The sequence below is a fragment of the Squalius cephalus genome, assembly GCF_949319135.1.
Source record: "Squalius cephalus genome assembly, chromosome: 6".
In the NCBI taxonomy this organism is placed as follows: domain Eukaryota; kingdom Metazoa; phylum Chordata; class Actinopteri; order Cypriniformes; family Leuciscidae; genus Squalius; species Squalius cephalus.
This window is the reverse complement of record NC_137127.1, coordinates 21,958,659-21,982,264: the sequence shown is the minus strand read 5'-3', so window position 1 is coordinate 21,982,264 and position 23,606 is coordinate 21,958,659. Positions and strand designations below refer to the sequence as shown.

General features: G+C 37.4%; 1 protein-coding gene across 2 annotated transcripts in view; it reads left to right on the top strand.

The window, feature by feature from the left end:
* The window catches only part of unc13c (unc-13 homolog C (C. elegans)), a 558,188-nt gene that overhangs the window by 363,814 nt on the left and 170,768 nt on the right, over window positions 1-23,606 (top strand). For both annotated transcript variants that reach the window (XM_079873953.1, XM_079873952.1), the window contains exons 24-28: window positions 5,988-6,014; window positions 17,806-17,894; window positions 18,799-18,939; window positions 19,028-19,151; window positions 22,429-22,488. In XM_079873953.1, the coding sequence (XP_079730079.1) occupies window positions 5,988-6,014; window positions 17,806-17,894; window positions 18,799-18,939; window positions 19,028-19,151; window positions 22,429-22,488 (441 nt within the window). The remainder of the gene's footprint in view (window positions 1-5,987; window positions 6,015-17,805; window positions 17,895-18,798; window positions 18,940-19,027; window positions 19,152-22,428; window positions 22,489-23,606) is intronic.

Below are 23,606 nucleotides of genomic sequence, written 5' to 3'. Positions count from 1 at the left end.
GTTAAAGGCCTCTTTGACCAAGAAAAGAGAGGGAGTCTCAAAGTGCCCATAAAAGATCTGGAAGAGCACCTGAGGAAGACCTACTCTGATGATCGGAGGCATGAGCCAGTCACTATTCCGAATGATATACCACCAATTCATGCACCTGAACATCAAATGGACGTAAGGCCTCCCACATGGAGAAAAAAGTGGAGAAGACTGTGAGGCTGGCGAGATCAGCATCAGCACTTGGGCCCAATGGTATCCCGTATAGGCTCTATAACACCCCTGGAGTCCTTAAATACCTCTGGAATCTGATGAAGGTGGCTTGGCAGAAGGGGGTGATACCGAAAGCATGGAGAATAGCAGGAGGTATCCTAATCCCCAAAGAGAAAGACTCGTCATCCATCAGCCAGTTTCGCCAGATTAGCCTGCTGAATGTAGAGGGAAAGATCTTCTTCAGTGTCCTGGCCCAAAGGCTCACTACATTCCTGCAAAGAAACAACTTTGTTGATACATCTGTGCAGAAGGCCGGGATCCAGGGTTTCAAAATAAAACATGGCGCTTTTCTAAGCAGGTAAAAAGGATAACTATAATGTGTGGTGGAATAGCACTTGGGAGCACTTTGACTCGGCGCAGTACAAGATTACAACAACCACCCTGCGACCAGACCTCGTTCTCTGGTCTAAGTCCTGCCAGCTCGCCTATATCATAGAACTGACAGTTCCCTGGGAGGACACCATCGAAGAAGCGTATGAGCGTAAGAAGCTGCGCTATTCCAACTTAGCAGCTGAGGCAGAGGACAGAGGCTGGAAGATAACGGTGCGCCCGGTGGAGGTGGGGTGTAAGGGCTTTTTAGCCAGCACAACAGCAAAGCTCCTTAGGGAGGTCGGAGTCAGGGGGCAGGGTTACAGACAAGCCATCAAAGAGCTGGCCAACACCGCCAAGAGGACGAGCAATTGCCTGTGGCTGAAGAGGAGCGACACCACCTGGGCTGCTAAGGCGAACAGCTAATCGCAGGACACACACCCAGGCTTGATCAACCTGTGGTGGGCCTGCCCCAGCAGAGGGTGTATTGTGATAATTGGCCGAAACACCCTGTGATGCTGCAGTACACAACTGAAGATGTGTCCCACCGGGAAAGCCTTATAGCAACCATCCTTTAAGAACTCCCGAATTAGAAGTGGTGCAAACATTAGGGATTGTAACATCTAGTCCTTTCAACGAGACTTCACAAATATACTAAACAAAAACAATACTGTGAAAACAAATGACCATTTATTTGGGACAAAACTGTGAATGTGTATCTTTATCTTTACATAATACAGTACGAACAACCAGTCAGAAATTACACTCTTCTCAAAAAATACAATAACAATCAATAATTATCATTTGTAGCGTTTATACGCCCACGTATAAATATAATTAATTATTTTTCATAACGAATTATGAACAATAATTAATAATTTAATTATTTTCAGAATTTACTGTAGCAGAATCAATAGTATGATCATTTTATCAGTTCATCCAACGAACAGAAAGCATAACCAATTATTAACTCTAGGAAATATAATATCTTCCTGGCCAAGAAAGAATAATCCCCAGCTAACCATAAATTAAGAAATAAATTAAGGGTAAAAGCATAGGTAACTTAAATCGAAGTTCAAGACAATAAATTTGATAAGCACATACACAAGCAATCTCTTTTCAAATACAAACAATACTTTATTGATTATATACTAACACATACAGCTAATGTCTAACACAAACACACACGCACACACACACACACACACACATTCATACGAGTTGCAGAAAGGAAGAGAGTGAGGAAAGAGTGGGTTTAAGAGTGAAAGGATGAAATCTCACGATTCCATATGCACTTAGACATGACCTGAACGAACCATCAAACATTAATTTAACCCTTCTATCGTTTTAGGCAGGTTATTAAAGTTATATAAATACACCAGTTCAGCTTTTAGTCTGGAGGTTACTTGCTTGTCTTCTGCGTTCCTTTTTGGGAATTCCCTTCGTTGCGTAACAGAGGGTTTCCCCGGGTTCGTTCGTCGGCTGTGGTCTCCTTGTGCCTGGGTCTGCGGCGTTCCAGTCACGTGTTGTGCTGGCGGATGAATTGAAAGTCTTTGTCTGAAGCTGGCTTTGCAGAAGAAACGTGGCTCGAAGTCTTGTCGCAAAACTTAACTTAGAACCGAGACTCACAACGGAAAGTAAAGGAAATGATAACTCAGAAAAGAAAAGAAAATTTAGACGAGAGTAGTAAGATGGCTTGAATAAATCTAACCCATCTGATCTTAATTTGGGTTGATCTGCTCGTCTGTTAACGTTACATGGTTACTAAAACCATCGTCTGCCGTCTTCGTCTTTGTTCTGCACTCGTTGAGAGGTCTTCTGTATCAGAACATTTTGAACGAACTTAGTGAGCAACTTAGAGAGGAACTTAGAGAGAGATTCGAGAGCAGCGAGAGAGAGTTTAGTTTTTGGGTCTAAGGTTTTAAGCTAAAAGTTTGTCCCCCCTCCTGAAGAGAGCGGACCAATTAGACACTGGCTTTGTTTTCAAAGTCATAAATCATGTCTTATCTGGGATCTCCTTACTAGCAGAGAGAACAGAGGCTACAGTTTAGCCATCATTAGTATTATAAGAATGCAAAACATTTTACACAGATTTAATTCCAACCATCTTGCTAGTTGTGTTCGTAAGATAGCGTTGATATGAAACAGTACACACTGTCATTCACACACCTAATAATTATAACAATTACATGAATTATATGGGATTAAAGCATATTAAATGGACACATATATCGTAGAAACACATAGAATGATGTATGATGCTTTGATGTATCTTTAAAGAGTCCATTGAAAATTGTTCTTGAATGAGTTTTACGTATACTATAGGAAGAATCTCAGTTTTCTGGTTTAGAAGAGACAGAACTCTGTTTGTTTTGTCCAGAGGTCTTAAGGAGGAGGGATCAGGAATGCTGTGGTGTCATTTCTGAACCAGTTTGTCTTTTAAAAACCCCCTCATATTGACAAGTTCTTCCTTTAGCTGGGCTCATAAAAGTTCTTAGTTGGGGGTTTTCGTTGGTTAGCGTAGACCAGCTGGAGCCTGATTTTATGGCCCCGGATTGGTGATTTGACCCTGGAATGTGAGGACCCTTGTGTGAGACCTTGGTCTCTGTCTTTCTCTTAAACAGTCAGCGTTTTGGCAACAAAGCTTAGTATTGACCAGCTATTTAGTTAGTGTTGGGGGGAGGCTCTTTTAAATAGCCAGAGTGATGAGGATCATTTGACGTTCTGAACAAATCTTCTGTTTTGTTCGGCAGGAAGTAGAGAGTTTGAATTAATTTTCTGGAAGAAAATTAGTCTGTGGTTGGTTTCTTCTCATTGTCGTTACACATTTCAGCAATGAGTGATACAGTCAGTGAGTTGTTAAATTGGTTCAAACCAATATGAGTTGAGACAGATTTGAATCGAATTAATGCTAGATGTTTTGCTATATTTTGCTATATTAAAGGAGAACTCCGGTCAATTTTAACATTGAGCTCATTTTTTTGTACATTTGGAGTGCTGTCAATACAGAGAACAACGACAAAAATCGGTGTTGCCTACACCGAGTTATTCTATTTTTAAAATTTGCACCCTGTTGACTTCAATGGGGCAAGTACTAAACCTGCTTTTAGCCTCTTAACATCCTTGATGTGTCATTACAAGTGCACAGAAAATGTGAGTGATTCCTTCTGAGTGAACACGAGTGAGTCTGACTGCAGTAGATGTGAAAGATATGTATAAAAATGATGTTATTTAAGCCAGCGCAAATACCTTTGTTTACATCCTGTTTTTCGGTTGAAGTCCAAAGTAGTCGATTGCAGAGTTCACGCGCGTGATCATAGGTATTAAACCTATGCGTGTGAACTCTGCAATCGACTACTTTGGACTTCAACCGAAAAACAGGATGTAAACAAAGGTATTTGCGCTGGCTTAAATAACATAATTTTTATACATATCTTTCACATCTACTGCAGTCAGACTCACTCGTGTTCACTCTGAAGGAATCACTCACATTTTCTGTGCACTTGTAATGACACATCAAGGATGTTAAGAGGCTAAAAGCAGGTTTAGTACTTGCCCCATTGAAGTCAACAGGGTGCAAATTTTAAAAATAGAATAACTCGGTGTAGGCAACACCGATTTTTGTCATTGTTCTCTGTGTTGACAGCACTCCAAATGTACAAAAAAATGAGCTCAATGTTAAAATTGACCGGAGTTCTCCTTTAAGTTATTTTGCTTTATTTTTAGATTCAATCTTAGGCTCGTTCTCACTTACTAGAGCACGTACGCACATCATGTGCACTCTTCAAAAATGGTGCTTTAAATCTCTTGACAAACTAAAAGACTTAAATGACATTTGTATTATAAATAAAAGATAAATGTCAGCTTGCTTTTTTGGCTCAAGATAAGGATTTATCGAGTACACATGTCATGCAAACAAGAAACTATGCTTCTAACCACAGGTCGAAAGCTGTCTTTCCAACTACACAATTTTCCGATGCTGTTTGCGAATGTTCGTTAGAACTATGGTTTCAGAAACACTGATAACGAAAAAAATGCTAGGTATACTTGCAGCCAGACTAATTTAGTATAATTCAAGTGTTAACAATTAGTTCACTTGAAGTGTGCTATTTTGAAACAACTAATTATAGTAAAGCATAACTTTAAGTGTATTTAGTGTACTTTTGTGTACTAAATTGGAACAACTTAGTAAGTATATGCCTGTGTAGGGACTAATTACATGCTTGATTAGTGATATTAAAGTGTACTTTATTTGTGTTACAAGTACATTACAAATTCATTACGAGTCTTCAAAACATACAAGCAATATACCGTAAGTGTGTGTGTGTGTGTATATATATATATATATATATATATATATATATATATATATATATATATATATATATATAAGATTTATTTTTGACGTGTTTGCCTTTTATTAGGATAGGACAGTTGCTAGACAGGAAGTGAAGTGGGGGACGGGATCGGGAAAGGTCCACGAGCCGGAACTCGAACTCAGGTCTCCCGACACAACGGCGCTATATGTCGGCGCCGACCATAGAATACTACAAATTGCACACTTTGTATTCAATAACAAATGCACATTAATAAACAAATAATACTTAGCTATACTTTGTACAAATACTAATGTATACTATAATGTATTTTGAAAGTATACTTTCAATGCATTGTTACAATGAATTTCCAGCACACAGTTAAAATATACCTAAAATATAATTTAAATAAAGTGCAAATAAATACACTTAAAAAATAAACTGAATTTAATAAAAAAATAAAAAATTTCAAATACAATAAAGTATACTTTTTTCACTAGGGCGATGGAACTTGCGACCATGGTTGGCTAACGATGCTTTTGGGAAACGAACACCTGGTTGTTTGTTTGCATGTTTTTGTTGTTCGCAACCAGATCAAACACATGCTGTCTATTTATAGTCTTAGTATTGTTTTGCATAAGCTAGAATTTTTTTCTAATCACATTCAATTGAGACTGCAAACGTACCAAAATTGTAGATCCATTAGCAGAACATGCCGCTAAATAGTGATGCAGGAAACACTGTTGCATGTCTGTTTAGCAGTGACAGTTCAAGAACCATTAACAGAAAATCAGGAAAAAATCTGGATATTTAAAAAGAATTTAGGTTAATTAATGTAGTGATCAAATATTATGATGTCATGAACAACAAAGCCACACATGGATCCATTTGACATCCAGTGTTGCCATAGAAATAAATGATTCCTCATGAATTTCCTCATTATGTGAATTCCGTCATGATGTGAACGCAACTTAGCATCCCTTGTGAATTTTGCATGCGTGTTGTAATGCTTCTCTCTCTCTTCTGTAAATGTGATAAACCTCTCCAACTATGACAATATCCTTGTTTCTTGTCATTCCCGTCTCCTCTGGGCTCTTGCACCAGGAGGAAGGGACTGTGGTCTTCTGCAAGGTGTGTGGACAGGTTTCCTCTAACATCTCTCTAGGCCAGTGCTCTACAGCCAGACCAGCTGCAGAAATCGGTAGAATCCTGTCATCATTTACTCACGCTCATGTCGTTCCAAGCCCGTAAGATGTAAGTCTTATGTGCAAAATTGAAACGGGTTTGGAGCAACATTAAATGACAGTGAATGAAGACACTGAACCAGATCTCTGTTGTGAATTCCGGCTGTAGTGTACGGCCTTAATTCATCCCAGTTGATCAGTTTTACTGGCCAGGTTTGAGCAGTAGGAGTACTCTCACACTTATTGAAACACACCTCACTTCCTGTCACTCGCACTTCCTGTTCAGTCCCCTTAAGAGCATGTTGCACCTGCTCGAGTTACCTAGCATGAAACCTCACAAGAATGATTATCTTCAGTAACAGAGGCTGCTAATCCTCAACTTAGAGACAGTTCAGACAAAAGATGAACATTCTGTCATCATTTTCTCACTCTCAAGCTCTCAAATAAATATTTAGGCCTAAATTTAAGATCTATGTATTTGAATTACATTTAAATTTCAATCCATGTGGATTACGCAGTTTCAACATTAACTAATGAACTTAATGTGATACATATTTGTCAGTCATACATGAATGAAACGCAAGTATTAAATGAATGTATGAAAAAAAAAAACATGGAATAGTTGGTAACACTTTAAAATAAGGTTCAATCGGTTAACATTAGTTAACTATATTACAGTACATGTGAAAAGTTTGGAAACATTTAAATTGTTTAATGTTTTTAAAAAGTATCTTATGCTCACCAAGGCTGCATTCATTTAACCTGTTAAGCCTCACCAGTGCGTCGGCGCACTGAAGCGTTTTTTTTTATATATATAGCTCAAAGTTACTATCAGATTTAATGTTATACTTCGACAAACTATACATCATTAAAAAGATATAAGACTCAAGTTTCAGTATTTGACCACTATTGTATTCTGAGAAACGTATAGCGACAGTTATTTCTTAATTTGTGTCAGGAGTTATGAAATGAAAAAAATGAGTCGATACCTTTAATATGAATTATGCGCGTCAGCCGCTTTCATTCAGAAAAAAACTCTCGTGCTGCGTCATGACAGCGATACACAAAACAACGTCCCTCAGGGCTTTAGCTCAAAAATTTGCAGATTTGGAGAAATATTGATATATTCTCATAGATTCACATCATATTTCTATAGACAGGAATAATATTTATTGAATTTATACCCAAATGCGTCGATGTAATCATTATGAGCGCTTGCATACTCTGATACTGTGTTTTCAATCCATACCAATAGCCTGAGGGCGCTATATGCACAATAATTGTCCATATATGGAACATGAAGAAGAGCCATGATCATGTGACATTCCAGGACGTCACTGCTACACACAAAGCTACAGAGTTCGCGCTGTAAAATGCAGATAAAGATGTTTTGAAGATAATAAACATGATTGCAATGATATTTGAGTTACCTGTGTTTTTCAAGACATGCCAGGTATTTTCATAATAATAGATTATATTTATAATGTAATGCTAATCTATATAGACTATCATTGTGCAGAACAGTATACAATAGTATATTTTCTGTCTGATTTTTTTATCTGAAGCCAAATTATATCACAGAAGATTATTTAAAATACTCCACTTGCGTTATAAAAGTAAGTTTGGAGCACAAACATGGTTTTAATCTCATAAATGGTCGTGTATTGATGGTGTGCTAAGCTAACATGCTAGCTAGCCCTAGGTGCACCTGCAACCTAGAAGTTATACTTTTATGTTTTTTTGAATGCTTACTGAAAGTTTCTTTATTCAAGAATGTTATTTATTCTTTATTTAAAATGTGAGGTGAACTTTGAGAAAATAAATTAGGGACTGAAACCCTATGAATAGCATGTGAATAGCCAGTCGTTAGTAACTATAATGCAGACAAAAGAAATGCATATTTAGAGCCATAACCAGGCTGGAGAGGTGTGAATGTGTGCAGGGAGAGACTGAGACTGAATGGGGCTCGTTTGCACCACAAAACAATAGAGACAATATACTGAATTGATGTTTAGAAGATGGCAATAAACATCAGAAGCATCTTAGCGTCAAATCAAAATAAAGTCAACTGACATGGTCTTGAAAAACATTTAACTAAATACAGAGTTTTGGACTTATTATCTTCAGATTTTAAACATAAAATGTTTAGACATGTGGCTTTAGCTGTAGTGCATTTCTAGATTGCTCCAGTGCCAACTTCAATTTTATTTTCATGAGGATGTTTCATAAAAATTAATTTCTAATAACTTTACAAAACTTTGAAGCTATTTATAACAATTTTTGTCATTATGACAATAATTAATTCTACATTTACAATAAACTGCCAGGTGTCAGCTTTCAAATGAGACCATACTTGTGCTTTTAGTACAAAGGGTTCATGAACTGTATCTGTTTCAGTTTGGGTATGTCATTTCTGGGGATTTTTCAAAAGTGGGGTTGCAGCTTAACAGGTTAAACAAAAATACAGTAAAAACGTCTCAGTTACGTATGTAACCCTAGTTCCCACGAGACGCTGTGTCGAAACACTGCGAGAACGCCTCTGTGTGATTGCGTATGAAGCACGTATGAAACCAGTCCAATGGCGTGACAGAACATCCTGTGACGTCATCGACCAGGAAACTATAAAGCACGCCTGAACCAAACAGCGTCAGCTTCTGATAGGCTTAACCAAGTCGATCACGGGCATGCCAGGAGTATGGCAGGGTGAAGCAGCGTCTTGTTCCCTCTTCAGGGAACTAGGGTTACATATGTAACCCTAGTTACTAGCAGTAGACTGACCCCACCCTGGCGAACCATTTCCAGAACTCCTGGGAGCAGAGTAATCGGGGAAATGCGTACAGATGTGACCTCGGCCATGTCTGCACCATAGCGTCTAACCCCGGAGGAGCTGGATGGCTGAGTAAGAACCACAGTGGACAATGTGTGGTCTCTTGGGTTCCGAACAGGTCGGCCTCGGCTCGACCGAAGTTCTCCCAAAGGAGCTCCACCACCTTGGGGTGGAGTCTCTACTCCCCGGGCCTTGTCCTCTGCCTCGACAGGATGTCTGCCCCCTGATTTAAGTACCCTGGGATATATATTGCTCTCAAAGAAAGTAGCTTCCCCTGGGCCCACAGGAGGATCTGGTGAGCCAGCTTGTATAAGGGGCGCGATCGCAGACCCCCCTGATGGTTTATATAGGAGACCACCGATGTGTTGTCTGACCGAACAAGCACAGGATGGCCCCTCAGGTCTGGGAGGTGAAGTGTTTCAGAGCCTGGAACACCGCCAACATTTCTAGACAGTTACTATACCTTTTTACGAGAGATGATGGCAACCACTCATGATCACCCCCAACCCGTGAGGGAAGCATCCATCGTTAGCGTGACGCGATGACAAGGAGATCCCAGCAAGGGCCCTTGGGATAGGAACCAAGGTTCTTTCCACATAACTAAGACATAATATTGATCATGCAGAGTGGTTTTCCCCTCGGGGAGAACCCCTTGGTCCTGAGCCACCACTGCAATGGTCTCACATACAACAGGCTGCAAGGTATAACGTTGGATGCTGCTGCCATCAGACCTAACAGTTTTTGAAACTGCTTTAAAGTGGCTGGTCTACGAAAGGAAGAACACAATATTGGTATGCTTCACCCCCGAAAGCGAACCTCAGGAACTTCCTGTCTTGTGGAAGGATGGAAATGTGGAGGTATGCGTCCTTTAGATCTAACGTGACAAATCAGTCCTCGGACCTGATTTGTGACACGACTTGCTTAAGAGTAAGCATCTTTGATATTTTTATTGAGCTTCCCTACAGTGCAGATAAAAAAAGAATCATAGCTTGCAAACACACATTTTAGTTGTGATAATAGGAAAAAGAGAGAAAGGGGAACTCCTTGAGCTCAGTTTCCTCCGCATTATAAATATATTGCTCCGAGACGTAGATTCTTTATGTTGACCCATAATCTACGCGCTGCCTCAGCAAGCGCGAGATCCAAGCTAGTTAAGACTCAACAGGGGCGGAGCTAAAACTTCCTTTTATAGTGCTTGTTTTTCTACACATAGGGAACATTTTTATGAATGAAACTGTCAGCCCACAATGACGTGCATGCCCCGCCCCCAAACAAACACTTTAACCGCATGTATACCCGCTCATAATGTAGTGAGGGCAGGGAGGAACACGATTCAATAGGCTGTTTGCTTACATGAAGTGGCGAGTCTGTTTCGATAACTACAACATTCAGCTCCTCAGAACTGGATAGTTGCAGTACCGGTGCCTCATTCGGGGTGGAAGTAACGTGCTTCCGACCCCGAGATGAGACACTGAACCTGGCAGGTGAAGGCAGAGAAAGGGCGAAGCCCGTCTCTAACCCCTCTGCCAGATCCTTTTGCGAACCCCTTGACTCGAGCCGCCGCTCTGCCTCGGCAGAAGCTGGACGAGAGCCGCGATGAACGAGAGCAGAGGCGCCCTCCTCAAAGAACGATCGGCGGGAGCACAGCGTTCTCAACTGTCTCACAACAATGCTCATATTCAGCCCCCTCGAGGGCTGATTTGAGCATGCTGTGCTCCCAAACAAACAACACACAATACATGTGTATCCCCACCCGTGATGTAGATTTGGTAGGGATGAACACACTATTGAAATGTTGTTCGCTCGCCATTATAAATTTTATGTTTATATATATATATATATATATCTGCCTAGCAAATTCTAAGACAGACAAGAAACACCAGGAACATAGATTCACATAGAGCACTTGCTGAAGACACAGAAGCTGACGCTGTTTGGTTCAGGTGTGATTTATAGTTTTCTGGTCGATGACGTCACATGATGTTCCGTCACGCCATTGGACTGGTTTCATACGTACTTCATGACGCAATCACGCAGAGGCGTTCCCGCAGCGTTTCCCGCAGCTCGAGTTCCCTTGAAAGGGATTTTTTGATGAAAAGAAAATTCAGTGAACAGCATTTATTTGCATTTATTAAAGCATGCATGTAGTTAACATTATAAATATCGTCACTGTAACTTTTGATCACTTTAATGCATCCTTGATGAATAAAATTATTAATTTTAACTTTTTTAATCTTACCACAAATGTTTGAACAGTATCATTGTTTCCACAAAAAAAAGTTAAGCAGCAAAAACTGTTTTCAACATTGTTAATAATAATAATAATAATAATAATAAATGTTTCTTGAGCAGCAAATTAGCATAATAGAATGATTTCTGAAGGATCATGTGACACTGAAGACTGGAGTAATGATGCTGAAAATTCAGCTTTAACATAACAGGAATAAATTACATTTTTAAATTTATTAAACTAGAAAACAATTATCTTAAATTTTAATAATATTTCACAATATTACTGTATTTCTGATTAAATAAATGAAGCCTTGGAGAATAAGATAATTCTACCAAAAACAAATACATAAATATTAAGGATTAGTTCACCTAAAAATGAAAATTCTGTCATTAATTACTCACCCTCGTGTCGTTCCAAACCCGTAAGACTTTCGTTCATCTTCGAAACACAAATGAAGATCTTAAAATATTTAAAATATCTTCATTTGTGTTCTGAAGATGAACAAATGTTTTACGGGTTTGGAACAACATAAGGAGTAATTAATGACAGAATTTTCATTTTTGGGTGAACTAACCCTTTAATATTTACGTATTTAAATTGCTTATAAAAAAGGCCTGAATATTGTTTGAGTGTGCAGTTTCAAACCTGTGGAACACATAAAGAAAATTTGATAAGAATGATATATTTTTTTCCATGCAATGTAAGAAAATAATTGTGAATAAGCTTCAAAAATGTCAACAGCACCTTAAAAGTATTATAAATAGTATCATAAATACTCATTCGCATGCATATATAACTGTGCACATATTCCAACTCTTCTGAAGTCATATGATAAATGTTGGTCAAAATTCATTAATATAGCATATGTTACTTTTCTGGTGCTTTTTGGAGCATAAAACCCCCCCATTATAATTCACTTTTATTGCATTGCATCATTTCCCTTTGGAAAAGAGATGCGTAAACATATTGCCTGACTTATTTTGTGTTCCATGGAAAAAAAGTGACAGGTTTAAAATGACATAAAGCGTGTAAATTGACATGATTATCAAGATTTTCATTTTTTTGCTGAACTACATGTAACACTTTACCGACAGCCACCAACTTGCTTTTTAATCATGTGCAATGTTTGTGGTTATTTTGGGTTCCAAATGAAGTATAGGCTGCAAGAGGTTTTAGTCTGATGTTTAGGTTGATCTATTCTCCAGCACTCAAAGTTTGTTTTGTTTTATTTTATTTTGCCTTTATCAAAATTTACCCTGTTGGCAAAAAAATGTTCCCAACTTTGCTCCGTCCCTGTATTGACATCTGTATGGTTTCATAATCACAACAGCGGTCGTTGAAAGACGCTCCATAATGTGGTGAAATCACTGGGCAGTCATAAAATACTTCAAAATCAAATTAATCATTTGTCATACAGATCATTTGTACAAGTGCTAGAGGTCTGTCAGATTAAGGTTATATGTCTTGCCTCTCTTGAAATTAAGGCTACAGTGCTTAAAAAAGGATCGCAGCTGTTTGAAAGTATGACTAATATATGATTCTGCTTCCTTAATGAAACTCCAACTCCTTCTGAGAGAGCAAAAGCGAAACGCTCCAAATATAATCCTGTCATGCTCTGGCAGCGCCAATGTTCCCAAAGCAATTAGCAAACTGAAAGAAAAATGCAATTACAGTGGCTCGTTATCATGGATTTATAAATATAAGATCCCAAACTGTCCAAGAAAAATTAATTGCAGAAGTCAAAGTTAGCTTAGATAGCAGAAATGTTCCCACTGCTGTCCGTCATTCTGAAACGGGGTCTCGGGGTGAAAACTGACCACCTTCAAGCATCTGTTATCTGCTCATTAATGATATGAGGGAGACCACAGGTGCAGTATACAAGAGTAATCTTTTCTACAATTTCACATCATGATTCCCTAATTAGGATTCAAATTAGAATATAATGAATTTAGTTATAACTTAACATTAAAGGAACACTCCACTGTTTTTTTCATATTAAACTATGTTATTCCCTTAACTAAGACGAGTTGATACATACCTCTCTCGTCTCGGTGTGTGCACTCAATCGCTCTGGCACACGGCGGCACTTTGATAGCACTTAGCTTAGCCCAGTTCATTCATTAGGGACCAAACAGAGATGAAGTTAGAAGCGACCAAACACCTCCACGTTTTCCCTATTTAAATACAGTTACACGAGTAGTTACACGACCAAGTATGGTGACACAAAATAAAACGTGGCGCTTTTCTAAGCGGGTAAAAAGGATAACTATATAATGTATGGCGGAATAGCACTTGGAAGCACTTCGACTCGGCACAGTAATATCATCACTCCTGAAAAATCCTCTCCCCCTCTCCCTCACTTCTGTCATTAGAACCAATGTGTATTTATATTTAAACACTATACAAACACTATACAAACAATATATTTTACGTCCAATTTTAGTGTTACTTTCTATAAAACTAAAACTAAAGCACTGTATTATGTAAATTTACGGCAAATTTACACCGATTTACAACGGTTTCGTTTTCAAAAACATACATTTTGAAACCCAGGCCCCCAAAACGCTGTTGTCGTGTAAATTAATGGCCAAAACGCATAAAAAGTTTTCCGTTTTTAGATGAAAACAGTGTTGTGTAAACGGCCCTTTTCGTTTTTTGTGACATTTTTGTTTGACGATGCAACAAAAGAAACCATGAATAAATACTAATAATTTAAAATGCAATTTATTCCTGTAATGCAAATCCAATTTTTTAGCATCATTACTCCAGTCTTCAGTGTCACATGATTCTTAAGAAATTATTCTTATATGCTGATTTGCTGCTCAAGAAACATTTCCATTTTTATCAGGATTCTTTGGTGTATAGAGAAAAAAAATCTATATCTTTTTTATCATTATAAATGCCTTTACTGTAACTTTTAATCAATTTAATGCATCCTTGCTGAATAAAAGCATTTCTTTTTTTTTCTTTTTTCTGTAACCAAACTTTTGAATGGTAGTGTATATATCACAGTAATGCATATGAGATTTATTCACATCACAGTAATGAGAATTGAAGTGGTGGTGCTCTAAAAAAAATAGACTTTTCATCAAGCACAATATCATTTATTTTTTATTTTTTCCGTTTCTTTTTCATTTAAACAAGCATTCTTTATGGGTCACACTTGCAAAGCATTTGTTGTGTTTGTGTTATCAGTCAGAATTACCTCCATTACCTCTTCGGTGACCGACATCTCCTCTGATCTCCATTAACCTGATGAGGTCTCTTGCACGAGCATTGGCCCGCTGCCATCATTGATTGATCTAGCCGCCCCTCTGCTTACCGGGAACCATAAACGCTGTTACAATTCACAAGTCAGCCATCCATCCCTGACTACATGGATGTCCTGCCTCACCCAAGCACAGCTATGGTGTTATACAAGAACATTGACATTAAAATGCAACTAATAAACATAGGAAGGAAAACTTTCTCGTAACACTTTATTTCAATGGTCCACTTTAGACATCCTACTAAGTATCTTTGCAACTACATATCAACTACCAGTCATTAGAGTTTTAGTAGACAGTCTAAATGTCTATTAATTCTTTTTTTTTGATGGTCCCCCAACAGACATTCTATGCAAGTAACTTTGAAACTATAGGGGTTGGACTGAAACCGCAACACCTGTTTTTAGACCACAATAATTTATTATTATGGTGTAGGGCCTCCTTTTGCGGCCAATACAGCATCACTTGGTCTTGGGAAAGACAGATACAAGTCCTTCACAATGGCCAGAGGGATTTTGAGTAATTTCTCTTCCAGAACATTGGCCAAGTCACTATGTGATGCTGGTAGAGGAACATCTGATTTCTCCTCCAAAATACCCCAAAGTGGCTCAAAATATTTAGATCTGGTGACTGTGCATGTCATGAGAGATGTTCAACTTCACTTTCATGTTCATCAAACCTTTCTGTCACAAGTCTTGCTGTGTGTATTTATGGATTATCATGCTGACACACGGCACCCCCTTCAGGGTACAATGTTTGAACCATTAGGTGCACATGGTCCTCCAGCATGCTTCATCCAGGATGCGCCCATCAAGCACAGTAGGGAATGCCATGATATTGCAACTCAAACCATCACTGATCCTCCCCCGTGCTTCAGTCTGGGCACGCAACAGTCCGGTGTTAAGCCTCTTTGTGGCTTCTCCACAATGTAACTCTCCCACTGATGTGGGAAAGACAATGAAAGTGGACTCATCAGAGAACAATACACGTTTCACATTGTCCACAGCCCAAGATTTGCACTGTTGGCACCAATGAAATCAACATTTGGCATTGGCACAAGTGACCAAAGGTTTGGCATAGCAGCCAGACCATGAATATTGACTTTGTGGAGCTCTCGACAAACAGGAGAGTCCATGTGCGCATTGAATTCTGCTGTGAGTTGGGTAGCTCTATGTTTTTGGATACAATCCGGGTTATTACCTGGACATCCCTTTTAGACAGCTTCCTTTTGCTTTGACAGTTGCTCCTGTTGGATGTGGTTCGACCTACGTGGTGGTATGCCGACATAACCCTGGATACCATAGCTCTCAATACACCACAAAGACTTATTGTCCTGATCACAGATGAGCCAGCAAGACGTACACCAACAATTTGTCCTCTTTTGAACTCGGATGTGTCTCCCATTATGTTTTTTGGATTACATTATTTTATGTACAGCTCTGCTAATTCAACCTTCACACTCTGCTCTTATTGACGGATTGTAAAATCAGTAAAGATTGGCCACCAGGCTGCACATATATAGGCATGAAATATTGGCCAGTGTTTCAGTTTCAGTGTCCAACCCCTAACACCTAATCCTAACCTAACAGTTTACTAACAATCTACTACAATCTACTAATACTCTAATGAGAGTTAGTTGACATGTAGTTGCAAATTTCCTTATAGTTAGTAGGATGTCTAAAGTGGACCATCGAAATAAAATGTACACAACTTTCTTCCTTGTCTCATGGAGGTTATACATATTAGATCTACTGGACAGCCATAGATTCTGGAACGTTAGCATAATCAATAATGCCGTATGCCTCACAGTTTTAGCATATTTAGAGATGAGCAAGTCCAGTATAAAGAGTTTTTTTTTTTTTTCGTTTTTTTCTCGGTTTGTCATTTCCCTGTAAAGTATTTTAAAATGGTCCATGTTGTCAGTAATTATAAATAGCACTAATTTTATGCAGAATTATTTTGTTTTTTTGTATAATTCAGCCCTTAGGGTGTTGTGAAAGTGTAATTGACAGACGTTTTGCATGAATGTTTCAGCAAGTGCATTTTAAAGTCATTTCCACTAGGACACATTTTGTGTGACTGCAAATCTGCAAATATTGAGCATTGTTTTTGATTGCACTATGATGAATACAGTCAAATGTGAAGTAGACCGGAGATTCACGTGCATTATCAGTAAAATCTACCTGTGTGATGCAGACAAGGTAATGTTTGAATGCAGAACACCTGCATCTCATTTGCTCATCTGCTCTCATGCCTCTGATGTGGCGAGAGGCTTGTATTGAATTTGCCATCATCATTAGTCAAGCGACTCCTCAGTCAAGACCTTTTCAGAGGCTGAGCACGCTTGACAGAAAGCTGATAAAATCACCCAACCATGGCACAAAAACAAAGCTGTCTGCCAGTTCTCTAAATCAAGTGAACCTTTGTTAAAAACACAAAACATACAACCATATACTTTTTACTGTATACAAAAGTGATGTTCGGAGGGGATATTTGTTTTTAATGACCCTACACGTTTGATTAAACCATCAAAATATGAGGACAATATGTTTTTTGTTTTTTTTATATGTATATTTTAAATGTGAGGGAAAAACAAAACACTGAACTTTGGTTAATTTTTTATATTTGTCATTAAAAAAATATTTGTATGACAGCCTGGCCAAAAAATTATGTCCGCACAATTTGGCATGTTTCATTGCGTTATACTGTACTTATCACAAATAAATTGACTCCAATAAAACAATTTAGTAAATAATAATAATATGTAATGATAAATAATAAATAAAATGTAATGAGAGAAAAGTTGGAGTTCAACAAGGTTACTCAGTGTTGGACATCATAAAATGTGTCTATTTAATTGACCGAAATAATAGCGTATTTAATTTAGCGTATTTTTGACAAACATCACAGGTCATTGTGTCACTCACTGCATCATGTACAGGATGAGTCAGTCTCCATCGCTCTGTAAATCTGCAAATGTCAAAAACATAAATACACTGTAATTTTGTTCATTATTTTTGTTCTTTTCTTGAAAAACAACTTTCTGTATCCTAGATGCACTTTTTGATTTCCACTAAGGTAAAAGTGGTTAGAAGTTGCACAAGTTACTGATGTGTTACTTTGCTATTCAACTTACTTTTTAATACTGACTAAATGGATAATAACTGCTTTATTCACTCAAACTCAAGTTTTATTTGCAGTTGGTTGGCTTGGTGAATTTTTGACCCTGCATATGAATAATTAATGCATTTTTTGTATAATAAACTTTCAGTTCAGAAGAGTTTAGTATTTGCAATGCAACTAAATATTTCATAGAGGCATTACTGGTTGATTCTGAGTCTTCAGTGCTTCCTGTTCCTGTCATATGCAGCATATCCTGTTCACTGACAGTGACGCTGTGTGTCTCTTACAGCTGGATGCTGAGGCCAGTGGTTTGCTCAAAGAACTTCAGAATAAGCTCAATACGGTGCTGGATGAGCTCAGCGTGGTCTTCGGCTCCAGGTGAGGTATCAGAGAACAATGGGTAAAGTTGTTGAGCCGGTGTAAATATAATGATATTTTGGTAACACTTTAGTTAAAGCCTTTCATGTACAGTATAATGCATTATATTTTGTCATAAATAATTGTAACCAAGTGCATTATAATATTTGCAGTTGTTTGTCGTGTTTTAATGCATTATTCTTAAACACATGTTTTAATGCATTATACTGTCTAAAGGTGTAACAATGAACAGATAAGTATTATAATGTATTATAACTGTGGTTATAATCTTTCATGAGATCATACAATGCATTATAAGGCACATTACACAGCATAATACTCAGCAATGGTGTAGACTTAAGAATTTACACATGGTTTGTCTTAAAGCATATTAAAAACACCATATAGACATATGATATAAACAACATTAAAAGCTTGATTTTCACCATAGGGGGACTTTAAAAAAAAACTTGTATAATGCATTATATATAAAGACATATTTTAATGAACTTGCTAAAGTCAAGTAAAGAGTGTAAATTCCTCAAACAAATTAAATGTTAACACTATGATATAGGCTATGATATTATTGATTTACAGCTTTGATTACGTAAGCAAAGATGAAGAAAGTTAATGCATTTAAATGAAAAACGGGAAGTCATTCAAGGAATCATTCATAATTAGACCTGTGACATTTATGGACAAAGTAAATAGCATCCAATTTACATTAGTTTCATGTTGTCCATGATTAAAAAGCATATACATATAGATGATTAATGATAAAATGATAAAAAAAAAAAAAAAAAAATAGTTCAAATGATAAAAATGTGTTGAACATGTTTTCATTATCAAATTAAATGATAGTATTTTAAATTACGTGTGATTATGAATGTTGTTTTCATACTGAGTTTAACACGTCCATCCACAGTTTCAAGCCAGTGATTGAGGATTGTGTCAAACAAATGAACCAGGAGCTCGTGCAGATCAAAGGAAATGCAGGGAACAAGAGTAATGCAGCCATGGACGCAGAGACGGTCCTGCGACCCCTCATGGACCTGCTGGACAAGAAGTAAGAGAACTGCGGAATTACATTTCTTGAAACATGGTAACTAGCTGCATTTCTGTCTTTCACTCCATCCCCCTCTTTTTCTCTTCAGCCTTATTCTGTTTGCTAAGATCTGTGAGAAGACAGTTCTCAAACGGGTTCTGAAGGAGCTGTGGAAAATTGTCATTAACACCATTGAACGACAGATTGTTCTTCCGCCGCTCTCAGACCAGACAGTAAGTGTAACAAGTCTTTTAGCCAAACACACACACACAAAACGTCGTCTCCTCTGCATCTGCTCCTAACAGAAGCTTATGGAAATTCCAGGGCATCAGCTGGATATATAAAGAGAGGTGTTGGTCTTTAAAAAGTGTTATTTAGTGGTTAAGGGATCTACAAATATGAATGCTGGTCATAAATATTAAGGAACACCAGCTGTTTTCGTGATTGATTGATTGATTGAATTAAAAATGAAATTTAATATTTAAAATATTGTCTGTGTGTGTGTGTATACACACATATATATATATATATATATATATATATATATATATATATATATATATATATATATATATATATATATATATATATATATATATATATATATATATATATATATTAGGGGTGTAACGGTACGTGTATTCGTACCGAACCGTTTCGGTACAGGGCTTTCGGTTCGGTGCACGTGTGTACCGAATGACTGAATGCAATATTTTGTGTGCGGAACATAGGTACATTTTCGTGTTTCCACATGAACATATTAAGTGGCGGAAGTCTCCGCGTTCAGCGCAAATCCCGCCCTGCAGCTGATCTAATGTTTTTTCCTATTTGACATTCTCTGGTTTTACCCGTGTTTTAACCGTCGTCACTGTAACAATGAAATAGACTGCAGGCCGAAAAAAAGCTTTTCCGCGTCGTGTGCGCCGCCTCACTCTCCGTTCCGTGGCGTGCGCGCGCGCGCGTGTGTGTGTGTGTGTGTCGGCCTGCTGCGCTCTCTGCTCAATGTTCGAGTCCGTGTTTGCGCTGCGCGTTCTGCTCTGTCGTTAACGGCCCAAACACTCCAATCATGTACCGATCACGCACTGGAAAAGCAAAGTCCGCTCAAATAAGGTGAAATTTCTCAGTAGTAACTTAGATTTCTGTTTGCTGAGCTGGTATAGTCATGCTGGCAACAATGGTAAAATGACCTGCTCTGATCACATGCTCTGGTAATAATAGCTTTGTACTATAGCTTTGGACTATATTTTATTTTGATAATTATTAAAAAAGTGGAAAAAAAATCGTAAATTGATTGTTGATTGATTATTGAAAAATAATAATACATTAATATATTTGTTTAATGTTATTTTAATATAGGGCTATTTTCTGTTCCTGCACTGTAATCATAGTTATTTATTTATATTTTTCATTATATTTTATTATGTGATATTGGTTTGAGACTGAGAGTGTTTTATTTAGTGGAGAACTTTGCAGCAGTATTTTATTTCTTATTCTTTTTTTTATTTTATATCTATTTTATTATATTTTATTAAAAAGTGTTTAAAAAAGTGTAAACAACTTGTTAAAAAAAGTTTATAGTAATAAACAACCTGCAGTTTAATGTTTGCATTTCTTTCCCTTACTGTACCGAAAATAAACCGAACCGTGACTTTAAAACCGAGGTACGTACCGAACCGTGATTTTTGTGTACCGTTACACCCCTAATATATATATATATATATATATATACATACAGTGGTTAAAGTGGGATTTGGCAGGTGGGGGAACCCTCAAATTTTGTGTATGCAACAGGGACATCACCGTGGGACAACATATTGAGTATCGTGGTATAGCAATACTTTTTGGGACAAGATTGTCACTGTGGCACCAAGTATCACAATACTTATTTAATACTTATTTTAATGTTTTTATTTTGGTCCATCTACATCTACACTGATATGATGATGATACTATGTTAAAATTGGAACACAACCTTGTTTTTCACAATGTAAATTTTAACATAAAATTGGGAAGTCCAAAACTGACTGAAATGTGAGGTAGTTAGGGTGGTTCGGGGGCATGCTCCCCCGAGAAAATTTGGATTTCTCTGACCAAGATATGTGCAATTTAGGGCGCTTGAAGGCCAAATTTTTTTTTGATAAGAAATAGCTTTAAAACTTTGTCATTAGATTATTTGTCAATACCTGCTCTCTCCTCATCTTCATCTTTCTTTCTTTCTCCTTCTGCCCTAATTCTTCCCCTCCTAAAGCTGAACTTTGACTGATAGTCTTTTCATTTTCGTCTGTGTCAGTGAAGAAAGTAAACAAAGGCTCAACTGATATTTATATGTTTTCTGAATCATTTTCTGAGACAAGTTAATTTACTCAAGGCTACCAGGAAAACTGTAGCCTAAGTCAGTATTGCCAATCGGAACCTTCTGCAAGCTTTGGAATTTGAAAACGTCTGTTTTTAAATGTTAAAAGTAATTTTAAATAATACAAATTATAGTCTACGTTTAACGCAGTTGGTGGAATTGGCAGACGTTCCCTTAAGCATCATGCGCTGTGGAAACGCGTCAAAGCATTCTCAGGTATAAATATAATATAATAATATAATAATAAATAATAAAATATATTACAAGAGAAAACAAATGTCCGGCGAATATCGAACTTTACCGCGCTAAACCACCGTGAGTGCATTCACGCATTAGTAATCGCTGGCGTTCAGTGGGGAGGGGAGGCATGAACCGGTGCACTAAAATCAGACAGGAGAACCGTGAGAACATAACGTCTGGAAGCGTGTTTGTGAAGGCGGGGCCAGGCGGTGATATTCAGTTTTGATTTGATGAATGATGAGAATCATTGAATTTGATGAGAATGATTTGATTTGATCTGATTTGAATCTATTTTATTAATTTATCTGAGGTGCCGGCCCACTTTAACCCCTGTATATATATATATATATATATATATATATATATATATATATATATATATATATATATATATATATATATATACACATACACATACACATACACACACACACACACACACACACACACACACACACACACACACACACACACACACATATATAAATATGTTTAATGGAGGCCTTATGTATTTTACTTTATAGCCAAAATGAAATAAAATATTTAATGGATAGCTTATATATTTTTATTTATTGCTAAAATATTTTTTAAATAAAATATTATATATATATATATATATATATATATATATATATATATATATATATATATATATATATATATATATATAAAATGTGCACAATAACCCTCATTGTTTTTGTAAATAATATTCCAGAAAGTGACGGGAACAAACAAAACCTTCGTTCAGGAGCTTCCTGGCCATCTTCTTAAAAAGCTGAATCTGCACCCAAAGACTCGACTGCCAATTACACTAAACAAATTCTGTTTCACTCGCTGAACGACATGTCTCCTGAGACAGTTCATTCCTAAAGGAGTGAATTACTTTTTGACACTTTGTTTTGTACTTTGTTTAACAGCAAGGGGCTCAGATGATTTTCAGTGCTGCCAAGGACCTGGGTCAGCTCTCCAAGCTCAAGGTGAGGATTTTGTTTTGTTAAGAAATTCAGGGGTCCCACTTAATATTAAGTGTATTTAACAACTGTGTACTAACATTTCAATTAATCATTTGATACAATGCACTTGTTGTGTGCATACATGTTTTTAAATTGTACTTACATGCTCCTGCATGTAATTACATCTATAATTACATTGTTGATCCTACCCTTACTCTTTTATCCACCCTTAAACCTAGCCATACCACCAAACCTGTCCTAGACTTACCCGTATCCCACCTCAATAGCAGCGAATGTGTTTTGCAACATCAACAGATTAAATACATTGTACCTTGTAATTTTTTTTTATGTAACTCCTTTAAGACATTATAGTAGATAATTACAAAAAAAAAATTACAAGGTACAATGTATTTAATCTGTTGATGTTGCAAAACACATTCGCTGCTATTGAGGTGGGATACGGGTAAGTCTAGGACAGGTTTGGTGGTATGGCTAGGTTTAAGGGTGGATAAAAGAGTAAAAAGAGTAAAAGAGTATGACCATAGTTAACCTATTGACCCATAGACTGTAAAAAAAAAATATGGACGTAGTGTCCGTGACGTCACCTGTAAGTTTCTAAAGAGCATTTTTGAAGCCCAAAGTTCACAGTTCTCATGAAGGGCAAAATTATCTATATAGACCAAAACCACTTTTTGTACCAGACTGTAAACATATATTTTTCTGCTGTAAAGTTGGGCATTTTAACATAGGGGGTCTATGGGATTGACTCTCTTTTGGAGCCTGTCTCTAGCGGCCAGTCGATGAATTGCAGTTGAGTTTGATGAGTTTAAGTCACTTCCGTGTTGGATTCAAGAGAGAGTCCAGAATGTTGCCGCTTGGTTTGAACTTGACCCCCAAAATGGGAGATACTTGGTTTAATAATCAAGCCTCTGAGTACAAATATTTGTGTATTATATTGTAGATAGAAGCGAGGCATGTTCAATTTAAACTGTTGTTTTCCATCCTGACAGAGGGAAGAAAGGCAAACAGGCTGCGACTGACAGAGTTTTATGTTTTGTCCGATTTAGAAGGCAGTGCTCCTCGAGGACACAGAGCAGAAGTAGATATCCTCCTTGAGAAATTACAGCAGTACTTGGGGCTTT